Source organism: Macaca thibetana, chromosome 17, assembly GCF_024542745.1.
Source record: "Macaca thibetana thibetana isolate TM-01 chromosome 17, ASM2454274v1, whole genome shotgun sequence".
Taxonomy (NCBI): domain Eukaryota; kingdom Metazoa; phylum Chordata; class Mammalia; order Primates; family Cercopithecidae; genus Macaca; species Macaca thibetana.
In genome coordinates this window covers 78816545-78833647 of record NC_065594.1, presented here as the reverse complement: position 1 = coordinate 78833647, position 17103 = coordinate 78816545, and the positions used below count along the sequence as shown (strand labels likewise).

Here is a 17103-nt window from a genome sequence, read left to right as displayed (position 1 = left end):
CGTACAGCTCTGGCCCTGAACAGGTTCTTTAACTTCTGTGTCTCGCTCTCCTCCTTTGTAGAATAAGAGACCTGTCTCAGGGTGGACAGAGGACCAGATATAGTGCTTATCCCAGTACCACTGGAACTTGAGGCAAAAGAAAATAACCTGGAATACTGTTCCTATTTTTATTTCAAGTTTTGACTGTTTATCATGGCTTTTGGAAGGTATTATTTTTAAATTTAAGTATTTCATTAAAATAGTATCTTAATTACTGAGTTTTTAATGCTCTTATAAATTTTGTTCCCGAAATGAATACCTCGCTTGCATACCTCTGGTCCCAGCTCAGAAGAAAGCACCCTGTAAGCATTAGCTACTTTCCTGAACATTATTTTAAAATATTTCCCAAGTGGTAATAGATAGCTTTAAAATTTTTTTAAGTGCCTAAAGTAATTCATACTTTTAAAGGAAAATTTTAAAAATGCAGATAAGTAGAAAGAAGGGAAAATAAAAGCCATTTGTTCCACATTTCAGACACACTACTGTTAACATTAAATTTGTTTAATGTTTTTATTTTTTAAATTAAAAAAAATTTTTTATATGCTGTTATCGTCTAATAGTTTCAGGCCTTAGACAACTCTCCAATATTTTTTGTGGCTCCCCCAAAGGAGATACATGCTCAGAAAGGAGACAAAATTGTGTTTGAAATAAAACTTAAAAATATCCGGATCTATTATTTACCAGTTATGCTAATTTTGGAACATAACTCCAAAGCATAGTAACTATGTGAACTTTTGATAAGCTATTTAATTCATAAGAGCATGGGCCGGGCGCGGTGGCTGGCTCAAGCCTGTAATCCCAGCACTTTGGGAGGCCGAGACGGGCGGGTCACGAGGTCAGGAGATCGAGACTATCCTGGCTAACACGGTGAAACCCCGTCTCTACTAAAAAATACAAAAAAAAACTAGCCGGGCGAGGTGGTGGGCGCCTGTAGTCTCAGCTACTCAAGTGGCTGAGGCAGGAGAATGGCGTAAACCTGGGAGTCGGAGCTTGCAATGAGCTGAGATCCGGCCACTGCACTCCAGCCTGGGTGACAGAGCAAGACTCTGTCTCAAAAAAAAAAAAAAAAGAAAAAAAAAATTCATAAGAGCATCAAGGGTTAAATTGAACTCAGTTGAATAAGGATGTATGTCAAGTATGTGTGCAAGGGGGCGGGGTTCCTTAAATGTTTTTCTTGCTCACCTGTGGCACAGTTATAATAAAAAAGTAGTGACTTCTAGCTTTAGGTCTTGGCAAAGCATAAATGGAAGAGTGTGTCTGGAGAGTTCTTAAATGCTTATGTAACATTGTAAACCTCACTTGTTTTGTATTTAACCTCCTGTTTTTGAAACAACAGAAAGGCTTAAGACCTGGCTCTTCTTTGTAGATGGGCCAGTGGAATGTTCATATCCATCGATGTTCCAGTTTTCAGAGTTTGATTAAACATCTCCCTGTCTTTCTTAACCACACTTTTCTTGGAAGAGTTTTTTTCTTTGTTTGAGAGGGGAAAGATGAAACCCATTGTGTTGCATGTATAATTCTTTTTACAATTTTATGTTAATTGACAAATAATTGTATATATTTATGGGGTACAAAGTGATGTTTTGATACATGTTTACATTGTGGAATGATGATATCAAGCTAGTATTTATCGCCTGACACTTTGATCAATTTTTTTGTGATGAGAACATTTAAAATCAAATCTTTAAGCAATTTGGAAATGTAACAGAAACCCATTGATGCTGGTGGTGCTGGTGGTGGTGCTGGTGGTGGTGCTGGTGGTGCTGGTGGTGGTGGTGGTGGTGGTGAAGGTTGTGAAGATGGTGATGGTGCTGCAGCGACCTTTGGTCTTTTAAGAAAGCCGCTGAACAGTCTAAGATTACTTCTAAGTTATGTGATGTGTGCTTTGATTTGGCAGCAGAGAGAAGGGAGGCTTTGATAGCCTTCCTTAGCATTCACCCTCCTCACCTGCCAGGTTTCTATCTCCAACTGGAGACAACTTTATTTGTAGCATATCTACCTGTGAATAAATTTAATTTAGTTTAGTTTACTTACATATTTTACAAGCACTCAGGGGGAAAAGTTTGACTTCTTAGGACGTGTGGCCCAGGAATAACAACGTGTGAGCCCCTAAAACTGTCTGGCAGTGTTTGCTATTTCTTGGCGGTCTCTTAAGTTCACATAGGAAATCAGTTACAATGAGCTTGGAGGAAATAGAAGGCCCTCCTCTAGGCAGCAGGATGAGAAAGGGATACATCGTCTTTGCTGCTGATATTATTTTATGGAAGTGATATAACCTACTGCTTTTTAAAAGAGGGGACTTCCAGATGATTGTTGGGGAGCTGTTATTACTATACGTGGTCATTGTCTTCTAAATTCATGCTAAATTCAGCCAGAAGTCCTTGGGGAAACGCTACAATTCCCTTTGTAAAGTTTCCACATGGTGGACTTTCCCCTTGTAACCTGAGAGTGTGTTCGTTTTTGCAGAAGTAGGAGTCTAGAGTTGGCCTGGCGGCCTGTCCCCTCTACCCCCCATGCTAGATAGCTGATTGCTGTGAACTGTGACTCTGTGACTCCTGCCAGCTTGGTCCATCTCCATCATCTATAAATTGAGATGGTCTACCAGCTTTGCACCTTCTAAGCACTGAAGGAACTTGCTTTAAGTAAGTTTAATGTACAAATATAAGGTCTACAAAACCAATGAACTTGAAGGGTGGCAATTTGTGTTTTCCACTAGGGTGCTTTGGGAGCTGTACAGGGGAGAAGTGAACAAAAGAACATTTGTCTTTTAGTTATACATGAATGATGCATTTTATTTATAAAGGAAAACTTGAGTGCTTTTAAAAATGTTTTGATCATGTTTTTCACAAAGAATACATTCTCTGGCCCTTAACCTCAGCATGTGTGATGTAGTGAGGAAAGTGAGAAAATTCTAGCTTGTGAACTCCTGTGATAAATCATACCAAAGTGAGGCGGCTTCATCACTTATTCTAGAAGCAAACATTTATGGATTGCCTACTGTGTATACAGGGTTAGCCCCCTGCCCTCTTCACCCAGTGTTCAAAGCTGAGGAAGGGAGATAAAACAGTCACAGATCACGTGAAACAAGGTTGAGGCCAGGTTTTGGTAACCCATACCAGGAGTTTAGTTTCCTGAGAAAAATCCCAGGCCCATTGTTTCTCTTGCCTTTGTAAGTTTCCATCTCTAAAATAAATTATTGACATTAGCTAATTGAATTATTGTTATCTTGATCAAAATAAATTGATAGTTTACAGAAAAACCGTTGGTGTCCAGAGCTTAATAGCTCCATTTCCAAACTGAGAGGATCCTGACCCTTCAGTAAATTCATTCAGTGTATATTTTCTCAGCACCTGTAGTGTTTTAGGACCTGGGGACACAGCAATGAACAAAACAGGCAAAATTGCTGCCCTCATGGAGCTTTCTACCTGGGGGTAGGGAAGGTTAGACACACATTAAATAAGAAAAGTGGAATAGGATGCCAGATGGCACAGAGCCTATGGAAAAATGAAGGCGGGGAAATGGGGGAGGATGTTACAGGTGGGGGTGGGGCTTTCTTTACTGAGAAGCTTCTTAAACCTTCCATGGCTGCAGGCAGTCTTCTCTAAACAGTGGGGTGTGTCCTTCGTCAGCCTGACTCTCCCATCTTAGCTTCCTCATCTGGAAACAGAGGTTTCTGTAGGGACTGCCCCCTGCTGTGCCAGTACTGTGGGTTTTCCCAAAGCTGGGAGTGCAGGGCCCCCCCAACCTGCCCTCCCCGCCACCCCCATAGTCTTCTTCACTGATAGCACGTTATAGTTCTGTTACAGTTCTTGTTGTCTGCTGGCTCCTTGGCTCAGCCCCTGCTCTGTTGGAAATGAGAATCTGACATGTTTAGAAAGACACCCACTTTTTTGTCTTTGTGTTTTTCTTGTGTATATAGTAGGTCAATGCATTCCAGTGAGTGGTTGTTTTTCCCCAGATATCAATAAGGAAAGTTCTCATACTTAATATTATAGATATATAGATAGAGCTGGAAAGATTTTTTGGTGTCAGTCCTTCATTTTACAGGTAAAGCTCGTGGGACCCGGAGAGGTGAAGTGACTTTTTCTAATGTCACACAGCTGTTGTGGGGCATAGTGAGGGGCTAGAACCCCAGCGTGAGCTTCCTCTATACCATTATCTCATAATCCAGCTCACTGATTTCTGACTAAAGAACTGATGAAAGTTTTTTTAAAGAAAACTTGCAGAATATAGAAGACTTTAGAGAGATAAAGAATCACTAATAGTACCATATACCAGAGGTAATCAGTTGTTACATTCTGTTGTAATTTTTAAAATCTTGTGTGTGTGTATGATAGTGTGAGCGTTTTCTCAATGTCCTTAGTTCTTAGAAAACAGTTCTTAGAAAACAGTTTTTATTGGTTATGTTATTTGCCCTGTTTTGGAGATACAACTATTGACTTCGAGTTGTCCAACAGGCATCAGGCTTCAAATGATCCATTTATTGACTTGCGTCAACAAATGAGTAGACTGTGCACATGTTGACACTGCTGATTGGCATCCACTGGTTGTTTGTTTACCTCATGCCTGATGTTTAAATGCCTTTTGTTACCCCTCCTTAAATAGAATGTGAACCTGCCCATGGGAAGAGGTTTGCACCACAGGACTTTGGTTGGCTCTCTAGCTCCTCACTCCAGGCCTCCGTCTCCTTGTTCTATGAGTGAAGGACCTTCCACTGGTCCCTTTTCTGAGAACTAGGTGAACTCCCTTGGCCTCTCTTTAGGAAACTCACAGACACACAATTTCATATGTAATTTTAGAGGGTTTGTGGACTACCTTCCCTAACATTCAGCCTTGGATTCTGGGCTAAGAAACACTAGACTAGGTGATAATGTGGATTACATTTCTGTGACTGTTTGATTAAGTCTGTAATGATAAAAAATAATTGAGGAAGCCGGGCACGGTGGCTCACGCCTGTAATCCCAGCACTTTGGGAGGCCGAGGCGGGTGGATCACCTGAGGTCAGGAGTTCGAGACCAGCCTGGCAAACATGGTGAAACTCTGTCTCTACTGAAAATACAAAAATTACCCAGGCGTGGTGGTGGGCACCTATAATCTCAGATACTTGGGAGGTTGAGGATGGAGAATCACTTGAACCTAGGAGGCAGAGGTTGCAGTGAGCCGAGGTCATGCCACTGCACTCCAACCTGGGTGACACAGTGAGACTCCGCCTCAAAAAAAATATATATATATAATAATAATAATTGAGGAGGGCATGAGACTTTATATCAGAAGTATCTTTTCCTATATTAACTCTTCTAAGAGGCCCCGAGGGTTGTGGTGGAGAAACTCTCTCTCCCCCTCCCACCACTGGCTGCCGCGGCATCTTCTCTTGCTGTTGCCTTCTCTCTTCCCTCGCTGGCTCTTTCCTGCCTCACTCCCTGAATCAGTTGCCTGCAGTGCTGTTCTCTTCTCTGTTTTGCTGCCTCTCTTGCCGTCTACCGTGCTTTTGTCTTTCTCAGAAGGGCAGATCATTTTCATGCCACCTTTTCTTTTCTTTGGCCAGCAAGCTGACCAGCAACAGTATACTGTGGAAAATCTTTAGTCACTTGTTTTCTTTCACATTTTTTCTTAATTTCTACTTATTGTTTCTGTTTCCCCAGAACAAGAGAAAAGGAATGATAACTTTGGAGTATACACAAGTACATGTATATAAGTAATATAGGTATACGTTTGTATATGTATACTTATTTTTCTTTTGCCTTTATTGTTATATTTTAAGTATCCTTCTGATATGCCAAGAACCTCTAATAAAGAGAGTAAATAACTTCTGTTAGGTTGAGATAATTGATTTATTCCTTGTATTGTTATTTCTTATATGGTTATTAGCTATGTTTAGCTACAGTGTCTACAGTTTCAAAATTTATATAGATTTATTGCTAAAAACACGTTTATTTGTACATTTTAAAACTTTAGTTTTACTGTTTTCAAATACACTTGGTCTCAAAAAACGTCTAGCAAATTTTACAGAATAAAATTTTCTTACCTGGAAGAAAGGAACGTTTTTATTTTTAGTAAGTTGTAGTGAAAATTGTTGGGTTTTGATTTATGAATAAACTATTGTTGGGTTTTTATTTTTGAGCAATCGAAAGCTTCTGCCTTAATTTGGGCCCTTAACAAATGAACATGTTTGCATATTTTTACAAATATACCATTTCACTTTAGGGCCAAAGATGAGAAACTGCTATCAGCATTCAGTTCAGCAAATACATTGCGAGTGCTTTTCCCCCCTAAGGCCACTCAGAGCTGGTTAAGATACAGTTTTGCCCCTAAGGCCACTCAGAGCTGGTTAAGATACAGTTTCGCCCCTAAGGCCACTCAGAGGTGGTTAAGACGCAGTCCCTGCCCCCAGTGAATTAGCAGTCTCACTGAAGGGGCAAACTTAATAAAAGGTAAACTCTGAAAAGCTTCATAATAGAGGTAAAAGTAGTGCTCAGAGGGTTAAATTAGAAGGAGCCGATTCAGTCTGGCTGGAGGGGTTCATGGGGAAGGTGGTATTGAAACTGGGTCTTGGGCATGGGTAGCAGTTCCCTCTGCAGAGACAATCACTCCTTCCACTAATCGGAGTGTGATGGAAGTCCATCTTATGGGTGGAAGAGGAAGATGAAGTTTGGAATTTAAAGTTAGCTTTCCTTTGAGTCACAAATTGCCCTTGGAACATTTGTTAAATTTCCTGTGAGGTTTTCATGGTTTTGAGTACCCAAGCTGTATAATAAATTTGTGTACGTAACTAAAATTTGAGACCTGAACCCCATTACAGAAGCATTCATTCCATCCTGCTTCTGAAGCCTTCCTCTTCCCCATAGGGTTTACAACATTCTCTTTTAACAGTGAAACGCTATGCCTTTCATCCGTGTTCATAGATGTGTTTGTTGTGGGTTAAACAAGCTGGCATGTGAAGGAACTCAAGGTTATTAGATGGTAGGAGCTCAGTGCAGGTTTGCGGAAGTTGAATCGGGGGTCAGACATACACCTTGTTGTTTCAAATGTTGTAAAGAAAAGTGTGGCCACCTACTTCCTGTCCTGGTAAAATGGTGTTTCCTCTAGTGGCCGCATCAACCGGATGTCATCCTCATGTCCTCACACATCAATCTCATGAGCCCTTTGGAGAAACCACATCCCATTTGGAGGCTTGGGATCTGAGGTTAAACCCTGTGCCGTGTGATTCTCCTTGACAGTCAGATTCCAAAAGTGTTGGTCTGTCCTAAGCGAGCAGGGGAGAGCGCCAGCACCGCTTGAGAAGTTGTGTGATGGGAAAGCTGACCGCAGTTTCTTCGCCAGGGTTTGCTTCTTTCATAAGATGGGCCAACTGGAAGGTGGTGGACTCAGATGACTGCCTTGCTCTCAGAATTGCTGTTCTCAATCTGGGATTTCAGTATATTGCTCTGAGATGGGAGTAGGAAAAAGCTATCTGAATTTTGTTGCTGCATTTCCTGTAAACACCTTGCCAACCTTGTACGTTGTACATTGATGGTCCCCCTTTACATAAATCTCTGTGTGAGGCATTTAAAAAAATGTTTACTTGCTTGGGCCAGGCATGGTAGCTCACATCTATAATCCCCACACTTTGGGAGGCCGGCCTGGGAGGATCACTTGAGCCCAGGAGTTTGAGACCAGCTTGGGCAACATGGTGAAAACCAGTCTCTACAGAAAATACAAAAATTAGCCGGGTGTGGTGGCATGCGCCTGTGTCCCAGCTACTCGGGAGGCTGAGATGGGAGGATTGCTTGAGCCTGGGCGGTGGAGGTTGCAGTGAGCTGAGATTGCACGACTGCACTCCAGCCTAGGCAACAGAGCCAAACCCTGCCTTGAAAAACAAAGAAAAAAAGCAAACAAATAACTTGCTTTACAACTTGGTATATTTTCTCCTTTTGATGATATAAATTATGGAACTGATCATGTTTTCCCTTTTGTCCTGGCTACTTGGAAGCTCAGAGCCAATTAAAAGTATTTTCCTTGATTATAAAACAAAAATAAAGTCATTGCTAAACATTTTGAAAAATATACAAAAGCCTCAAGAAGAAGACCTGGCTCATGACGTGAACATGTGGGTTTCAAGATGAGTATTTGAAGGCAGCTGTCATAATCAAGCCACAGAGAGGGAAGAATGGTTGATATTAAGTTGCTGAAGTGCTTTGTAATGTGTTACAGCAACACGATTGGTGGAATTGTCGTTTTAGATCACGCAGCGAAAGCCCTGAGTTTAAGACTAAAATTAATTTCTTCAGGTTGGAATGAGAACAATAACAGTACAGTAGTTACTGTTAAATGAATACCTGCTTTGTACAAGGCACTTAAAGACCATCTAAAGACCTTTTTACCTGTTCACTCACATGGTAGGGTTAAAGCCAGATGCTGCTGTCTTTCGTTGCTGACTGGTGATTGGTATTGTGCCGTTTAGCAGTTGAGCATAGTATCATGGTTAAGCGTGTGTACGCTGGATCCATACTGCCACTGCTGTCTGTATAATGTTCTGCAAGTATTTAACCTCTCTGGGCATCAGTTTCCTCATCTGTCAAATGGGGATAACAGTATTACATAGTGTTGTTATGAAGATTAAATAAACAATCTTTGCGGGGCTTGAACAGGTCATGGGTCACAGACAGCACTTACAGTGTTTGTCAAATAACTATCTTAAAGTTCATTTCTCATTCCTTACAGAATACCAGAGTATTTTGACCCAACAAATAGGGTAGGCTGAACACAGTGACTCACACCTCTGGTTCCTGCTACTTGAGGGGTTTAGGCAGGAAGATATCCTTGACTCCAGGAGGTCAAGACTTCTGTGAGCCACGATCGTGCCACTGCACTCAGCCGGGACTGCAGAGCAAGACCCTGTCTCAACAACAACAATAACAAATAAAATCAGGTTTCTCTTATTAATGCCCAGAAATTCTGATGGCTTAATGGCAATGGGGATTTGAGGAAGAACTGGACTATTTAGAGCTTCTTGAACCATTTCAAAAAGGTTTTTGAGTTGTTGGTTGGGCTGTCCTTTACTAAGGCTCAGTTAGTCTGTTTTGTGCTTGTGGCTTCATCCTTTCTTCTCTGATTTGTAGGACATTGCTAAGTTTTTACTTTACTGTAATTTCAACTCTAGACGTAACTGAGACTCTGGGATTTTCCTGTTGTAACTTTACAAAGCAAGATTTTTAAAATTTATAGATAATATTATTTTGGAACACAGATTTGGTAGGAGGACTTATATTAACCCTGAAAGACAATCCAAGGTTGAGGGATTGGGTAGTTTAAAAAAAATTATAGAAGCCATTAATTTATTTGATGGACTCATTGATCCCTTGAGATCATTACATAACTGATATTCACACTCAGAAGGGTTCCTGGTGTTCGAGTGGCAGACTCAGTTTCGGCTTCACTCTTGAAGTACAGCAGCTGCAGCAGGTGCTGGGAGGAGGAGGCGGCCATGCGGGGACTGAGTGGCGTCTCACTTCTCCCCACTGCCTCCTTGGAGCTGTTCTGGCTGCGTTCCTTTGTCTGGAAAGTGGGAGATTTGTACCTGTGACTTGTATAATAGTTTGTGTTATTTCCCTGGGTAGAGTACCTCTGGCACCTATTGTTGCTATGTGATAACTACTCTTGTTGTTGACTGACTGAATACCACTACTGCTACTGCTACTATTATTACTGCTACTGCTACTACTATTACTGCTACTGCTACTGCTGCTGCTGCGTGTTGTCTACTGTTACTAAATCTTCCCTGATGTCAGGGAAATACTCAGAGTAACTAGGAGAAGCTCTGTGGTATCCATGAAGTACAGAGTAATATTTGATCCCCTCTTTAATGTTCATTTCTACATAACTTTCAGATAAATCCCTTAATATGTCTGTTTTAATTTTTCCCAAGAGATAAAAAAAAAAATGACTCCACTGTTAAATGTCAGGAAATAATAAAAAAACAAGACTTTTAGGAACACATATTTTGGGTGCTACTAAACCACCATTGAACCCTAGGTTGGTGATCCAGCTATTTTCTCGTGCTTTTGTGTATCTCTCTTAATTTTATTAATTTGTCATTTATGATGTCTGTTCATCTTGCCTTCCCAGCTAGATGTGAAGTTCCTTGAAGGCAGAGATACTCTACCTTATACTTTCACTATGATCCTCTCAGTACTGGGGGTACTTTCTGGTGCCCACACCTGGACTTAAAGTAATATTCTATTTAATAAATGCATTTACTATGATATGTGGTATCTCATGAAACTGTTTTGATGACCTCATCTTTCTGGCATCAAATAGTAGATAAATTAAGTGTTTCATGCTGCAGTCTGTCATGCGGGTTGAAACTCATTTCCTCCACCTGTACCCACGAGGTGCAGGCTATGGGAACATGCTTGCTGGTAGCTCTTCCCTGCTTTAATCATCAGCCAGGCATTTGGTGTTTAGCCATAACACAAATGAAAGCATTCCAAAACTGGAAGAATTTTAGAACAACTAGACAACCTTGCTGTCTCTTAAGCTCCATGAGCTTCAGATTTAAGGTAGTTATGAAGGAGTCTAACTGTGACTGGTTTTCTTTTCAACACCGCACTATTTTGATTCCGATTGATTTGGCCCACGCTGTGTGGAACAGACACAATAAAGCCGGTCTTTATCAGAGAGGCAGTACACTGTGTATTGTTCAACTTGGAGTTTGTTTTCCTTTGGCCAGCAAGTGGGAGCCTCCCCTTTTGCGTGGAGTAGTAACACCCCTGGAGGCTGGCCTTCGCTATCATGCCTTCCCACCCCACACGCTCTGCAGACCCAGCCAGAGGGGCTGACCACTTGTGCCTGGGAAGCCAGTTTCCTTTCCTTCCTTGGACCACTGGCATGCCTGTGCCTTGCACGGCCGGGGACTCGCAGCTGTTCCAGTTGCAGACTTTCTGACTTGCGTTTTCAGCCGAGAATGCAGGCTGATAAATGCAGGACAAGTAGTAGAAGTGTCAAAAAGGAGCTGGTGATTGAGTCCCCCCTGCAATACAAGGATGCAGCTCAGGGCGAAGTGGAAGCAGAGAGCCCGGGCCCTGTGCCGGTAAGAGGGTCTCATACAGTGTTGCTGTATCTACCCCATGCTGGGGTCTTATTGTGCGTGTGGACGGGGTTGACGCCTGTTGCCTGTCTTTGATTTCAAAACTTGCTCTGCTTGTTCCTTGTGAACTCCTCTCTTTCCCTGTAATATGACTTTGATTCCCCTTTGATTCTTCTTTGTGAAGAAAGAAATGTTGACATTTTGTGGGTGAATGTGGTTTCTAGGAGGTTTCTTTGTATGGAACAATTATGTATTGTTCACAATTATATCCCACCTAGCTGCAGTGTTTGCAAATGTAAACCCAGGGAAGCATATTTTAATAGCAACTATAGGGTTGAAAAAAGATGTGCTTTGCAAAATTAAAACCTTTTCTACGTTATTTATGCTATTGAGAAAATGAGGCAGGTCCCATGGGGGGGTTTTAAGGAACATAGCTGTTGGAAATATGACATAGTTTAGAAAGGATAAAATTACATATGTTCTTCTCACGCATTTTACCAGGAGGTTTGCCTTGAATAAAGTAGGGAAGAACCTAAACTGTGAACCAGCTGATAGAAACGTCTCTGTTCTTAACATCAGCTAAACTCTCAGCATTTGGGTAGAGCCAAGTGCTTTGGTGGACTTTGTAGGGGAGGAATGTGAAAAATGGTTGTGTTGTTATCAGTGAGTAGGTTGTGCTTCTCTCTCGGAATTTCTTCAGTACAATAAAGGCACATAATTTTTTAAGCAAGCTGCACAAAACCACTAACATGCCCTGCAGAGGGGGGACAATTGAGCCTTTCAAATTATCTGCTAAAGAGATTGTTATACTAATATGTAGTGATTTTATTTAGTGATTTTTTTTCCTTTAATCTGGAGGTTCAGTTGATGTTACCATGAGGTGTCTGCTTACTAATTTACTTAATTTTCAATTAATGTCTAAGAATCTGAACTTAAACTTTCCTATAACAGATTTGATTTGAACTGAGTTTCTTTCTTTGTGATTTGTGAGACTGCCGTATATTGTATTGCCTTGAAAACTATATTACTAACCCTGAACTGAAAAAGTTAGTAAAATATCATGGTCTTTTTCACTGCAGATTTTCATCTTAGAGATTTAGGTTTCTTCTCTTCACCCTCTGCTACGTTGTTTAGAAATGTAATTCATTGTTCTGGATTCCCCGCTGCCAATGTAATATCTGGCTTGTCTGTTAGGTTGCTCGCAGGCTGAATGGGTTTCACTGCTTAAAGCAGCTGATGTAACTTATGATTTCTTGGAGGAAGTTGTGTGGTTTAGGTTCCCTTGTGAATATTCTTAAAAATCTTCTGTCAGTGATTCTCCAGCTGTGTAGAAATATTTGTCTACAGGACTGAATACACTGTAGAAAGATGCTGTGCATTTTTTTTTTTTTAAGCACACAAATGACTTTTTAAACTTACTTCTCTTTCTAGTGCTCAAGAAATTTGCCATGTATGTCCCAGCTATTTGTTTAGGTAAATCTCACTCCAGGCAGTTCCACTGGGGGTCCTTTTCCACTGCGGTGGATGAGGCTGTGCTGCCTACAGCTGCAGTTGGTGGGAACACTTGTCACGGCCCAGCAGCTTCTGGCAGCGTGGAGACCTCAGCTCTGCGCACCTGCAGAGAGGCGTGAGGGAGGGAGGAAGCCAATAGTGATACCAGGAGTTTTTTCTTATCGGGCAGTGTTTCTCTTCTTCCAGCAGGTTAAACAAGATAAAAAGAGCTGATGTCAGATCAGAGAAGCAAGGATATTTCAGCAGGGCCTTTGCCCAGGGGCAGATCTCTTACCTGTGGCTGTTGCTGCCCACCGGCAAACAGGAGTTCAACAGACTGCTGGGAAGACAACTTCTTTCTCAAGATGATTTTTCAGAAGGAGGCAGACACCATGTGCAACCTGTTTGTGGCAGTACTATTCATTGTTACAATGTCAGGGGCCCACGGGCTTGGTGAGAATCCCCAAGACTGTCTATCATTTGAATGAATTCTACCTAGAGACGTTTAAATGTAGGTAACATGCTTTATTCAGGAGGTAGCATTTTGAAATAAAGTTTTGCTGTTTTGAGTTATGTACAGAAACAGTCCTTGGGGAAAAATATTACCTAAGTTGAAAAGGATAAAATTAATTAATGCATGTAGTATAGAAGTAGGAAAAACAAGAAATGCAAATAGTGTAGCAGTAGGAAAAACAGTGTCCTTGTTTTGAGTCTCCAGTGGTGACCACTATTAATAATTCAGTGCATATACTGCCAGACTTTCTCCTGTGCCTAGAACAGTATAACTCGTGTGTGTGTTTAGAGGATGTACTATTATAGTAGATTTCTGGGTTAATTTTCTCCCAGAACATGTCAGTAACATCTTTTGTCACCATATGTGGATTTATCTTTTTTTTTTTTTTTTTTTTTTTTTTTTTGAGACAGAGTGTTATTCTGTCACCCAGGTTGCAGTGCAGTGGTACGATCTCGGCCCACTGCAACCTCTGTCTCCTGGGTTCAAGTGATTCTTCTGCCTCAGCCTCCCAAGTAGCTAGGATTATAGGTGCCCACCACCATGCCCAGCTAATTTTTGTATTTTTAGTAGGGACAGGGTTTCATCATGTTGGTCCGGCCAGTCTCGAACTCCTGACCTCAGGTGATCCGCCTGCCTCAGCCTCCCAAAGTGCTGCGATTACAGGCGTGAGCCACCGCACCTGGCCTATGCCATTATTTTAAGGGCTGCATATTATCTCATTTTAGGTCTATACTATCACTGGATGATGGTTTTTCAATTTGTCTCTAATTGTTTGCATTAGTAACGAGGCTACCATAAAGGTACCCGTAAGTAGATCTTAAAGCATGTAGGCAAGCCAGTATTTGTTCTAGAAACTTTCTATCAGAAGTTCCCTCCTGCCCTTATGATTGGTGGTAATGTTTTTTCTCCTCTGCCGGGGCCACCTTGAAGGGTTCCCTTAGCAGTGGTTGCTTGTTTAGTGTTACGGAAAGTTAGTGTTTCTTTTCCTTTCTCTTTTTTTTTTTGGAGATGGAGTTCTTTTTTTTTTTTCTTTTGAGATGGAGTTTCTCTTGTTCCCCAGGCTGGAGTGCAGTGGCTCAATATTGGCTCACTGCAACCTACGCCTCCCTAGTTCAAGCGATTCTCCTGTTTCAGCCTCCTGAGTAGCTGGGATTACAGGCATGCACCACCACGCCCAACTAATTTTTGTAATTTTAGTAGAGACGTGGTTTCATCATATTGGTCAGGCTGGTCTCGAACTCCTGACCCCAGGTGATCCACCCGCCTTGGCCTCCCAAAGTGCTGGGATTATAGGCGTGAGCCCCTGCGACCGGCTAAAAGTTAGTGTTTCCAAGAGAATATGTGTTTGGACATTATAAAGTTTCAGAGGCTGCAAGGTTCAACTTTACAGGTACCTACATGGGTGGGTCTTGTCCCCTGCATTGTGACAGTAAGTGAGGGAGGAAGCACATGGTGAAACTTCCCCATTTCTATCCAGGCTTACTGCCAAACCCACTGAGAAATGGCTTTGGGGGCTAGAAATCACTACCAGGGGAACAGGCAGGATATTCTTGATGTCTGCATGTTAGTTTCCCTGCTCACATTTGAATACCTATTTTTACCCCCTACCCCCCCAGCTCTAACATAGTTCCTGGAAACAATTTATTCTAATTGTTACTGCTCAACAGTTTAGAGGAAAAAGGTGTGGCTTCAAAGTGCCGAAAAAGGCTGGGTTCTATGTCATTTACGCAGCCCTTTCATTGGGTTACTTTTGTGAGGATGGTAGGGACTGCAGCACAGGTCTTATTCTGGGAATTTTTAAGGTCGAAGGATGTGAAGATTGAGAATAGCTGAATTGTCCTGTTAGGTGTACTCATTAGGTACTTTTTGAAAAGGATCAGCGGGCACTGTGACTCAAGCCTATAGTCCCAGCAGTTTAGGAGGCCAAGGTGGGCATTGCTTGATCTCGGGAGTTCAAGACCAGTTTGGGCAACATGGTGAAACTCCGTCTCTACAAAAAGTACAAAAATTAGCCAGACGAGGTGGCATGCACTTGTAGTCCCAGCTTCTCAAGAGGCTGAGGTGGGAGGATTGTTTGGGTCTGGGGGAGTTGAGGCTACAGTGAGCAGAGATCACACCACCGGACTCCAGGCTGGGCGACAGAGTAAGACCCTGTCTCAAAGAAAATAAAAGTTTCTTTTCAGAGACACCTTTTGGGTGGCTCATATTTTCCTGGGATCCTCAAGTGTTAAAAGCAGAATTTTAGTTCTTATTTTAATGTTTGAATGACCTCACGATTACTTTAGCTAAATAACTCTGTGAGAAGGCAGCACAAGTACTACAAGTAGTAGAAGGACTTGGCTTCTGGTTGGACACACCAGCACATTACCTGGGAACTCTTCTGTCCCCCAGACAGAGGAGGAATGAGACGAGAAAATCTTTCCTATCCCTGAAGTTCTGTTTGCTCTAGAAATAGCAGACTAAGTGAAGTATAAGCTTATGGGCGATGATCAGGTTGTTAATTTTCAATTAGACTTTAGGTGACTGTGATTGAGTTAATTAAATTGTACTTAGACAATAAGCCTTTCTGCCCTATAGGTTTTCCTGCATCCTTAGAGACAACTTTAGAAAAAAATAATTAATGGTATTACATCAATAATATTTAATAAGTAGTTTCCTTGTTTTTAAAATATTGGATGGTGAAAGAAAGATGTTCCCAAAAGATTTATATAGTGACCTATTCCTAGTGACAAGAACAGGAAATTTTACTTATTCAAAGCCATACACGTTCACTACAATGCTCTTTGTGTTTCATTTGTTTATTCATTAATTCATTCAACCCACATTTACAAGAATGGAGACTTGCCAGTCTTATTGGACAGTGCATGGAGGTGAATGAGATCAAAACCCTTCCTCTCCCCAGGCAGCAAGGCATGAGGAAGGAAGGGGTTCATTCCTCTGGAATGCTTTCATGTGATCTTTATCAGGCACAGTGAGTGTTAACGCCACCCTGTCCTTTCCAGACACTTAAGCAGACAACACTCAAACCATCAGCAACTCCAGGAAGGACGTGCTTCAGATTTTTTAGCAGCTAATGTACGCAAAGCCCGGCTTTGCAGAAGGCGCAGGCCGAACCCCTGTCTGTTCACGTAAACAGTGTTACATGAGGCTCCTGCTGCTGCACACCTATTTTGTGGAGCGGTCGGTGGAAGGAATCTTTGGGGAGTGCATGCTTAGAAAGGGTCCGAGTGAATCTAATTCACATGCCAGGCCTGGGAAATGATCTCAGACGTGGGGCTTCCACAGCTTGTTCCCTACCTCATTGCCATGCCAAGTCACAGCTACCTGCTGGGTAGCAGTGTATAGAAAACTAAAATCACTTGTATAGAAAACTAAAAACTAAAATCCACCCAGCTCCGGCGTTTCTTTTCTCATGACCTATCATCAGCATGGAGGGAGAATGGCTGGTGACTGTTTTTTTATAGCAAGGTAATGCCAATAGTCATGTAATAATAAAAATAGCCACTACTTATATGGTGCCCCGCTCTGTGCCAGGAACTGTTTTACGCCTGCGAAATGTTATTCAATTAATCCTCACAACTCTAGAATGCAGGCTCTATTCTTTTTCAGAAGAGGAAACTGAGCACAGAGAAGTTAGGCAACTTGCTCAAAGTTACACATTCAATAAATGGCGGAGCCAAGATTGTAGACTTTGGGTCAGGTTTTCTAAAATCCATACCTGGACACATATGCATGATTCATGAACAAAAAAGAACATATTCACTTGAGCTTAGCATTGAGACTGTAACGATGAACAAGAAAGGAAAAACACACTGCCCTTAAAAACTTAACAATTGTTAGAGAAAGGCCAGTTTGCAAGTGACAACCAACAGTGGTTGGTTGAATAGTATGAAGACAATGGTGGTCATGTGAAGAGCTCAGAAATATGAATGAAGTAGAGCTGCCCTCAGGAGTCCCTCTTATCTTGGGTGTTACGTTTTATTATCTTCCCAGA

The 17103-nt window shown here is 41.7% G+C and overlaps 2 protein-coding genes across 29 annotated transcripts in view; one reads left to right on the top strand and one right to left on the bottom strand.

Annotated features, from left to right (window-relative positions):
- UBAC2 (UBA domain containing 2) overlaps positions 1-17103 on the bottom strand; it is an 885094-nt gene that overhangs the window by 399213 nt on the left and 468778 nt on the right. The gene's annotated exons all lie outside the window — the stretch shown is intronic.
- Positions 1-17103, top strand: part of DOCK9 (dedicator of cytokinesis 9) — a 298820-nt gene that overhangs the window by 101382 nt on the left and 180335 nt on the right. For 8 of the 28 annotated variants that reach the window (XM_050765955.1, XM_050765960.1, XM_050765950.1 and 5 more), the window contains exon 1: positions 10813-11107. The exons of the other annotated variants lie outside the window; for them this stretch is intronic. In XM_050765955.1, coding sequence (XP_050621912.1) covers positions 10982-11107 — 126 coding nt within the window. In that variant the 5' untranslated portion in view covers positions 10813-10981. Of the gene's footprint in view, positions 1-10812; positions 11108-17103 lie in introns of those variants that run through there. 28 annotated transcript variants of the gene reach the window in all.